Source organism: Cimex lectularius, unplaced genomic scaffold (assembly GCF_000648675.2).
Source record: "Cimex lectularius strain Harlan isolate CLEC.00 unplaced genomic scaffold, Clec_2.1 scaffold112, whole genome shotgun sequence".
NCBI classification, from domain to species: Eukaryota; Metazoa; Arthropoda; class Insecta; order Hemiptera; family Cimicidae; genus Cimex; species Cimex lectularius.
Window position 1 is genome coordinate 1,374,078 of NW_019392699.1, and position 10,667 is coordinate 1,384,744.

At 31.8% G+C, this 10,667-nt stretch overlaps 1 protein-coding gene across 5 annotated transcripts in view; it reads left to right on the forward strand.

The window, feature by feature from the left end:
- LOC106664618 (receptor-type guanylate cyclase gcy-12) overlaps positions 1-10,667 on the forward strand; it is a 31,971-nt gene extending 21,304 nt beyond the window's left edge. For 4 of the 5 annotated variants that reach the window (XM_014390518.2, XM_014390517.2, XM_014390520.2 and 1 more), the window contains exons 11-24: positions 395-491; positions 564-749; positions 846-929; positions 1,118-1,294; positions 1,686-1,845; positions 1,920-2,069; positions 3,538-3,709; positions 4,243-4,383; positions 5,461-5,653; positions 6,458-6,629; positions 6,685-6,777; positions 6,882-7,059; positions 7,151-7,162; positions 8,762-10,667. In XM_014390518.2, the coding sequence (XP_014246004.1) occupies positions 395-491; positions 564-749; positions 846-929; positions 1,118-1,294; positions 1,686-1,845; positions 1,920-2,069; positions 3,538-3,709; positions 4,243-4,383; positions 5,461-5,653; positions 6,458-6,629; positions 6,685-6,777; positions 6,882-7,059; positions 7,151-7,162; positions 8,762-9,497 (2,551 nt within the window). In that variant the 3' untranslated portion in view covers positions 9,498-10,667. The remainder of the gene's footprint in view (positions 1-394; positions 492-563; positions 750-845; positions 930-1,117; positions 1,295-1,685; positions 1,846-1,919; positions 2,070-3,537; positions 3,710-4,242; positions 4,384-5,460; positions 5,654-6,457; positions 6,630-6,684; positions 6,778-6,881; positions 7,060-7,150; positions 7,163-8,761) is intronic. The other variant, XM_014390519.2, reaches the window with a different exon arrangement.

Consider the following 10,667-nt stretch of genomic DNA (forward strand, 5'->3'; position numbering starts at 1 on the left):
AAAAGTAAAAACTAAAACTAATTCTAATTGGAGTTTTTCAAATGTCATATGCATAACCTACATTGTTATTTTAATTTATGTTTACAATAGTTAGGCAAAATTTATCCTGATAACTCATTACACAGGTTTCCTAGTTGATTTAAGAATACATGCTGCTAATGTCTATGCTCAAAGGCACGTTGTCAATTTCTTTTTCATATTTGATAAGCAAGACCTCTTATACAATGCAATAAATACAGTATAATACATTATATATATTACAATATAATAAATAAATACTCAATTACATTTCAATAGAATGTCTGTTATTTAGAAAAATTAACCTTTAGACAAAAATGTCAAAATAATATTTTCATTACCCTTAAAATCAAAATTTGATTTATACATTTTTCAGGAGGTTGTATCAGAAATCAAGGATGTCGAAGGGGCCTTGCAAAATAATTTTGACACCAACAGACTTTGTGTTTCCACATATACCCGAAGTAAAAAGAGTGCGTAGTCAACCTACAAATCTTTTTTACAAACTAAGTCAGATTATTGCAATAAGTTTTTTCATACTTTAGGTTGAAGAAGGGATTGAAGCAATGCTTTGTTGTTGGCTACATCAACTCCAAGAATTGGGAGGACCAGAAGTGGACAAACCAGACCTTCTCAAAGGTTCAGTGGGTTCTCTCAAATCAACAATGAAAAAGAGCCCCAGCATTGGAAGCATATCCAAAATCAGCTCAGATCCTAGGGCAAGGTATAATGTGAGTAAAAACCTGTACCATAAATTAAACACAAGAATTGATGCACCCATTAAATACTGCAGAACAAATATAATTAAATGTCAAATATTATTGAAGGGGGATCTGGTGCAGCTCAAGGCAATTCTTGATGATTCTGGAAGTTTTGAACTTAGGAGTAAATCAATGGACTGCTTAATGACAGTAAGTAATATATGTAGGTAATTAGCTGAAAAGAAATATTTAATATTAAACGACAAAACAAAATATTTAATGCTTCTAAATATTGCCCTTTTTTTAGTATATTGTTATTTATTTCATATTTCAATTCTAAATATATTCTCATTCGCTTGAGTTACCTGCTTAATGTTTTGTCTGTCTGATCCTTGCAGATGCACACTTTAAGACATGAGAATTTAAATCCAATCATTGGGTGCCTTACCGATCCCCAACGGCCTTATCTAGTTTGGGAATACTGCAGCAGGGGATCATTAGAAGACGTCCTAATGGCCGATGAAATTAAACTTGATTGGTCTTTCAGACTTTCTCTCCTGACGGACCTAGTCAGGGTAAGTTTACTATTTATAGTTTTTCTATAAATGTTGGCCAGCAATAAATATGAGTAGTGTTCACATTTGTGGATAACTTAATATGAATATATGTATTTGTTTTTAAATCAATTTACAGAATCTGTCGATAATATGTGATTTTTCTCTATAGGCAGTTGTTTTATAAAAAACTAAAAGCAATAATTCTAAAATATGTGAAATTATGTCATGTTGTTTATGCTGGTGTAGTTTAGTTGGGAATTTGCTAATTATTTATTTTTTTAAATTGTCTTATCATTTTCTAAACCAGACAAAATATATCTGGTTTTATAATAACTTATGTCTCAGACAGAAGCATGTATTCTACTTTGTAACATATAAACTCCTTTAAGAACTTTCTTATTGTTGTTAGGGAATGAAATACTTACATTCATCTCCTGTAAAAGTCCACGGTAATCTTACATCAAGAAACTGTGTAATTGACGCAAGATGGGTCCTCAAAATCACGGACTACGCCATGCCGAAGTTTTACGAGTGTCAAAATTTAACCCCTCCAGCTAAGAAACCAAAAGGCAAAATATAATGCATAATAAATTAAATTATCAAGAATCATAAAAATATAAGAACTTTTTGATATTTGTTTCAGACTTGCTTTGGTCAGCCCCTGAATTTTTGAGGGACCCATCCCTGCGAAAATGCGGTACCCAAGCAGGAGATGTATATAGTTTTGGTATAATTATGCAGGAGGTAGTAGTCAGGGGAGAACCATACTGCATGCTCTCTCTTCCACCAGAAGGTTACATTTTTTCTAAATATTGATTATTAACAATTATTTAATTTAAAATTATAGCTTTTTATTTTAAATTAATGATGAAATAATACAATTTAACAGACAGACTAATAAATATAATGCAAATTGACAGAAAATCATTTATCAAGAAATGCTTCTTTTGCAAGAACCTCTGCAATGAAATATGTAATTATTTAATGAACACTGAATGAAGAATTAGTGTCTTAAAATAAAATAAGAATGCAGTATAGAAAAATTGTTCAAGACTTCAAAGAAAAACAATTCTCCAATTGCTTAAATGGATTGACTATCAATTCACTTCCATTTAACCATGCTCATAGTTGCAATGTGTATCCAACTGTCCATTGCATAGAGATTCAGATTGAGGAAGAAGTCGAGCGCTCATTCTTGCTAAATCTCGCTGGTAGTGACTTCCTCCGTGAACAAATTTCACATTCCCACTAGATTTAAATTTGTTAATCCAATGTAATTATGGATTGGAGTTGGTCACCCGGGGTGGTGTTGTTTAAATTTTTCTGAGATTTGAAATTTCTTCCATAGTCTGCAGGTTCATAATTTGGTCGTTACTGATCATTTTGGTCTGTCTATCAAAGAAATCACCCAGATACACTGAAAATAATGAAATGTAATATGCATCTGACAGGCCAGTCCATTGAGGATAGATGGACCAAAAATGACCAGGAACGACTAAATTACGCCATAATATTGCTTTACTCGTACAACCTTTCATGATTTGACTATATTTTGAACTAACAGTTTAGGCAAAATTATTTTAACATATTTTTGCATAGTTATTTAATCCTGCTTAGTAAGCAAATGCCTCAATTGTAGCTAATGATGAAGGCCAATTCAAAATTATAAACATACATTTCGTGTTTTTATTCAATGTTAAACAAATCTGTTTTATTAACAAATTACAGCATGCTATACAAACATATTGTGATGATATCATGCCAGTGAAAATAACAAATGCCAAACTGAAATTGCCCAATCGGGCTACTGCACTTTGTCTTAAGGGGAAGTCTTCAAACAACTCACTTGACTTCATGTTCATTTGTAGTAATAACATTTAGTTTTTTTTTTTTTTTACAAACTTTCCAAACTTCTGTTTTTATTTTATTTTTTAATTTAGGAAAGTATTATTACATATATTTATAATATATTTTCATTTTTTTGCCAATAAGTTTTGTAACTTAATTTATTTAAATACTGAAAGATTTGTTGTTTGGTTCTTGTTGGAAACCAATTATTTTGGTTTTACTAAGAAGAAATTTATTTTAATTAGAAAATTAAGACAATTGTGCTAGAATCCATTTATGCAAGTGGTGCATTGTTTGCCCTATGGTATGTCAAAAATGCACCACCCTTTTGCATTTTTTGTATATTTAACTTTTTTTAATTTATATATTTAACTTACCAGTCTTCTCAATGGTAACTAAAATCACCTTTTCAGAAATTCTGGAGAAGATAAGGAGACCTCCACCACTAATAAGGCCTTCCGTTAGCAAAGGCGCAGCACCACCAGAGGCCATAAATATAATGAGGCAATGTTGGGCCGAGCTTCCAGAAATGAGACCAGATTTCAACACTATTCATGATTTATTTAAAACTCTTAATCATGGAAGGTAACTCCTTTCTTCTATTATTGAGAGATGATTTGTGTCTATAAATTTTTCAATTTTATGAACTTATCTGAAGAAAGTGGTTTCAAAATAGAAAAAGTGCTAGTATTAATATGATTTTATCAAAGTCCTGTGTTTGTATGTTATTACCTTCTTTAATTTTGGTCTAGAAAAAAACACAATAATTTGAGTTACTTAAATTGAGACTATTGCTCAACATTATTGTAATTTTCAAAATTTTGAAGGCAAAAAATAATTTAAATATAATATATATTATATCAGATTTGGGAAAATGTCAACTTGCCCTTTCAGTTAAGACATAATTTTATCTATGAAAAAAATTATATTTTTCAATCTTATCATTCTGTTTAACTGTTTAATTTTTTTAAGTAATGTGAAATTTATTTTTAAAATAAATACCTATTAACACTCTCTGGGGAAGGGCGAATTGGCTTCTTTCAGTACATACAGTTAATAGCTGTAATTTAATTGTTACTATTTCATTATTACTTAATACAATAGTCTTGTTGTTACAGGAAAGCAAACTTTGTTGATACAATGTTCCAAATGCTAGAAAAATACTCTAACAACTTAGAGGACTTAATTCGCGAAAGGACTGAGCAGCTGGACATGGAGAAAAAGAAGACAGAACAACTTTTAAACAGGATGCTTCCAAGGTGGTTGAAATGTGATGTATTTATATTATCATATAAATTTATATCCATCATGTCCTATATGTTCATAGGTACCTAGATAATAAGAACTTAAATTGAGATACAGTAATTTTTGCTCCATACCTTCTGACCTATATCTCACCCACAACAATTTGAAAGTACTACAGTCATCTTACTTTATATTTTCAATCATATTACTTGATCGCAAAAATGTAATTTGTATCAATTTTCCTTTGAATTAAACATCTAATGCACTACTGTTTGTGTAAGATTGTGAGATTAATGGAACAATTATTTGTAAAATCGAATTCACTAAAAGTTTGGTAGTGTAATCCCACAATGTAGCAATGACTAATAATTCTCAATTGACACATCAATCACACAAGCACACAAGCATACAAGAGGCACATAAACATGCTTTCAGATAGCAAAATCCTAAACCAATTGAATATTTGTCCATCAACCGATAAAAAACAAAAGTCAAAATGTTTAGAAATTATAATGAAAAATGTGTCTATTTAAAGGGCGTCGGTGGCAGCAACGGTTTAGGCATTGACACGGCGCTCATCACGGCTCAAGGTTCCCCCGAAGGTCCAGTGGTCCTGCATTCAAACCCGACATACTTACAAATGGGCTTTTTTGAAAAACACTGGCACCCCAAGGGTTGATATAACTTCTGCTGTTGCATACCCTCGTAAAAAAATAATGATAAATAAATAAAAAATGTGTATATTTGGTGTGCAGATCTATAAGAGACAAAGATATGTTTAAACTGGAAGCCTGAAATTGGTAACGCAGGTTGTCCATTACAAATGAAAATTTTAATTGTATGAATGCTAAATGAAAACGATGTCAGTGCAATTTAAATTTGTTCACGATGTAGCAAAAACTACAATGCTGCCTTATGTTGAGATAGGCCATTGCCATTTAATTATAAAATAATTGAGAAATTAATGAATAATTGAGCATGTGCTATTTATCATATTGCTTTGATGGTTTGAGGGTAGATAAGAGGTCGGATTGGTGTATGGTATGGATATCTTCTTCTGTATGAACATAAGAATTTATTTTATTTTGCAGTTATGTTGCTGAGAAACTTAAGTTTGGAATGCCTGTCGATCCCGAAGAATTCAGCGAAGTGACAATATACTTTTCTGACATAGTTGGCTTCACAACCATTTCGGCTTACTCAACACCATTTGAAGTCGTTGATCTTCTTAATGATCTTTACACTTGTTTTGATGCTACTATAAATGCTTACAACGTTTACAAGGTAGAGCACCTGGTTGATCTGTACTGCAGGTTACTTATTTCTTCAATGGTTTACAAAGAACCTTTCTTACATTTAAAAAATTTTACTGGTTAAAATTAAACAAAAATCTTAACATAAAAATACAAAATATTGTAGTAAAAAATTAGTTTTAGTATAAGCCAAAGAAAAACAAATATTCATTAAGAAATAAGATTCATCTACCCAAATTAACATACCTTAATAAATTAAAAACAAAAATAATAATATTTTTAAAAAATTTAAAAATGATTTGCAATAGGAAAATATTTATTATAATGCAAAATAACAAGAAGGATTGAGGCAGGAATTAGTGATCTCGATGATTTAGGCATTGACACAGTGGTTGTCACTGTAAGTTAAAGGAAACCAAATATTTGGTCTGGGTTAATATGACTTCCTCTGTTGCAAAGCCCCATGCAGTGTATGTGACCTCGTGACCTCTTATATGCCCACTGCACATTATTACCAAATTAATTAAAATGTCCAATATGATAATCACCAAAGGAATGATGGTTGAAAAATGATAATACTTATCACATACATTTCAAAAAGTATTTATACAATTTTTTCTTATAACTTGAAATTTCAAACATATTCAAGAAGCACAATTGTATATATAAACATAATGTATAAATAATTTAATAAATCCAACTAAACAAATATTTCCCTTTTATAGGTTGTAATAATTTTTCACAATAGCGGTGGTTCTTTTTAAATTTTCCTTGTAGATAATCATAGTATCAATTCATTGCAGTTTTACTAGCATTTGGTTATATGTCCAACCAGGTTGAGACAATCGGAGATGCTTATATGGTTGTCGGTGGGCTTCCAATTCGAACGCCAGACCATGCACAGCAGGTTGCTACAATGGCGTTGGACCTGTTGCACCACAGTGGAAAGTTCAGAATTAGACATTTGCCCTTTACTCCTCTGCGCTTAAGAATAGGATTACATACAGGTACGTTTGTTGATGTAGTTTAATTTCAACTTTGAGTTCTACTATTGTTTGAAAGGGCCCTGCTGTGCTGGTGTTGTCGGTCTGACTATGCCGAGGTATTGCTTATTCGGTGACACAGTCAACACGGCTTCGAGAATGGAATCTTCAGGTAATTTTTGTATTATATAGGGGAAAAACAGGCAATTTTATTTATTAAATATATGTAACTTAATTTTGTTTGTTATTATACTACAATATCCATTCCTCTTCAAGGTTCCGCTTGGAGAATTCACATATCAGAATCGACAAAATGCAAACTGGAAGAGTCAGGAGGATATCAAATTGAATGTCGAGGTCTAACTGAGCTAAAAGGAAAAGGAAGAGTCATGACTTATTGGCTACTAGGAAAGAACGGCTTTGAAAAACAGCTTCCAACCCCACCACCAATAAGGCCAGTTAATACCTTATTTAGTCCTTCTTTACTCTTAGTTAGTTCTTTGATTAAGTTTAATTAAATTTATGACAATTTATCTTGCTAACAGGGAAAGCCATGGGTAAGTCAATTTTTATTTATATTGATTAAACTTTATTTTCTATGTACATGTTTTTTCATTCATGAATAATGCGACATTACTTGCAATAATGGCAAATAGAAAGGTTTAATTCAAAACAATCTTGTAATGTATTTGTTAATTTGGTTGACTTCAGCCATCCCCCTGAGCAAGCCTATCTTCACTGTTTTGGTCTATCTTCGGTATTACTTCATCATAACACAAACCCAACTCTTAAGATGTCAATCAGCAATAGAACAAACAAGTGAGGATAGGAGCACCAAATGATGATTATGATGATGGATGCTAGGAAGCGTCTATTTCTTCCTCCTCATTGCATAATTGACAAATGGTATCATCGTTGAATATGTCCATGTTATGTAAATGTTATCTAAAATACCAATGACCGGGTAATAGTCCTATCACTCCTCTACATCTGGCCCTCTCCAATTGCATCAGTGAGTTTAATTTGCGAGACAGTTTAATGTGTCTAGTGCCACTAGAGTTATCCACTTTTTTTAACAATTTTATGATGGAGGATTCTATATTTGTATTTTTATTCCAAGTAAAGGTTCAGGGCATATATAGGGTTGCAGATTTTTCTCTAGCCAGTGTGTTGCTTTTTCATTACCCAAAATGTCTTTGTCTCTGGGTACCCAAGATATATATATTCAGACCAGGTTTTGGAGATTTTGGATAAATTCACTGACTAGTTGTGATTTTTTTATGTGCTACTGCTTTAATAGCTACTTGGTTATTTGATCATATGAGGATTTTTTGCTAGTGTAACCTCTTTTAAGATTTTCTAGGGTACAAGCATTTTTGGCGGGTATTTCTGTTTGAAAGACCGAAGTGTACTTCCCTAATGTGTTTGGTTGCTCAAGTTTTGGTTAGTACAAAAAACACCTGATTCGGTTCCTCCGTTTGTTTTCTAGCCATCTGTATACCATATCATTGTATCTGATGCTCTCCTAAGTTCTTCCTCTCCTTTCTAGTCTGTTGAGACTTTATAGGATGCTGTAAAGAATGTTTCCGAGATCATGTAGACAGTCCCCATTTCTAAGAACAGGTGTCTGATTTTATTAATTATGGTTGTGTGTCTGAATTGTTTAGTTCCAGTTTGTGTTTTTGGAGCTTAAATTATGTTTGGGTAGCTAGTTTTTGAGTTTTGGTCCACCAGATAAGTGATCCATAGGTTATTGTGATTATTATTACTGCTGTATATAGCCAATGGAACATTTTCCGTTTTAGTCCCCAAGATTTACCTAGGTCCTTCTTGTGGTCATTGGCGATATTTTACCTTTTGTTATGATATGCTGCAGGTTTTTTTTTTTTTTTTTTTTTTTTTTTTTTTTTTTTTTTTTTTTTTTTTTTGGGGGGGGGGGGTTAACTTGGTTAACTCCAGTGGTCGGCCTCATTGCTGGAGTCCAGAAGTGTGAACATTAGAGTTTTGTTTCCCTTTTCTGATTGGCTAGTTCGAGATTACCATTTTACACTTCTGAGCCCCTGAGATTCGTACTCCTAGGAACACCAGAATGAAAGGAGAAGCCCAAACTGAAAAACTGTATGCATAAAATAATTTTCATATGTTATATTTTTCAGTTTGGATGAACATTTAGTTCAGTATGGAAGGACCGGTGTATACCCAAATCAAAACTTCACAGAGGAACCAAGAAGAGCCGACGATAGTTCATCTGACATTGAACCCATGACATCAACCCCTACAAAATCAAAGAAACCCGTGAAATCTTTTTATCAGCTTTCGTTGGATGCAGGTTTACTAGCAGCCTCTGCTGAAGAAAAGCGAGCTGAACACAAATGGAAGTCACAGAGACAAATGACTTTTGATATATCCGAGGAACAAAAGCTCGATAATAAGACAAACGATGTTAAAAATTCAACAAGTGAGCACTCTAAATCGGGGATCATTACACCTTTTTCAGCTTCAGAGCTAAATGTTGACACACCAGGTGTTTCTTTCATTAATCAAAGTAAAAGTGTACAAAACCTAAATGGTAAATTGAGAAAAGTTGTTGATGAAAATGACCTCAGTTCTCAGTACAACCATTATAAGTGCCTCTCGCCAAATGATGGATCTGGTCACCAAAAAGCTGCCAGTTCCAGATTCCTCAAAAGACAGTTCAGTGTCGATAAAGAGGACGTTGTAGAGGCTAAGAATGTACGAATTTACAAGCAAAACTCAGCTGGAGCTGCAAATGATCTAGCTAGAATAGATGAAGTTCCACAAGTATCAATTTCCTCTCCAAAATTCGGGCACAGCTCGAATTACAAGCATCGAACTGTACATTCCACAGCTTCGTCTGAATCTCTTAACTGATAACCTTATTCCTCCTTTGGACAAAACAAAATAATATTTAAAAAGAATGCACAAATTTGTTTCTTATACATGAGTTCAACAGTTCAACAAACATGATTTTTTTCTGTAAATATTTCCTTCTTAGCTAAACATTGTTGATCATCTACATTCAATACATGTACAAAAAAGTTTATAAAATTGGAAAGTATGATTTATTTTAAAAAAACCTTTTGACATTTTTTCTATGTTGTATTTTAATTATATTTATTTTAATAACATGCGTTCTCATGAATCGTTACATATACTTACGAGTAATAATAATTTAATTCTTCAACATGGTGCAATCAAATCAGTCAAATATTTCTAATTTATTTTACTTAAGAAATGTCATTTTTTATGTACTTATTATTAAATTAAAAAGTATTATTATAGACAAAATACTTTTTCTTGCGTTAATTGTGAAACCAGTTTGTCTTTGTGCAAAATTCCCATTAACAATTAAATTATTAGAAAAAGAAATTGAGGATTAAATTCTACTACCGTCGGTCGAATTATATTGAATTGCAACACTCAGTTTTTGCAGTTAACTTGCTACTTGTTAGGATTTTAATATAGGAACATATTAGTAATCATCACTTTTATTTTAATTTTTATGGGTTATAATACAAATGGAAAGAAACGCTTATGAATATTTGTAGTGAAAAGTTAAGTGTAAAGAACACACAAAGAAGATATAATGGTGTGTTATTTTTGTAAAATGTATTATTTTATTTTTAGTTATGAATCCTTTAAGCTAGACTGAAATATATTTCCTGTTAGAATGTTCACAATTCCACAAAGCCCCTGGGGTTTCATACTAACCCTTTATAACTTAAAGTGACCAACTGAAAGGCAATAATAATTAAATGAGATGTAATGTACATAGTTAGACAAATCATTAAATGTGAAAGGCTTTCAGTATCTTTTAGTGTAGATGTATAAATGTTTTCAGATAGCAATTCCTTTCAATATAAAAAATTGGACAATGGTATAAAATTTAAATTGTAAGTGATTAACAATAAGTGAAAAAAATTAAATTCATAATGATGGCTCAATGTCAAACCCTCAACATTTTTGATGTTTAGAAAAAAACTGTTTTAGAATTAGAAATCAAAATTTATCAATATTGATAATAATATTTTTATTTGACAC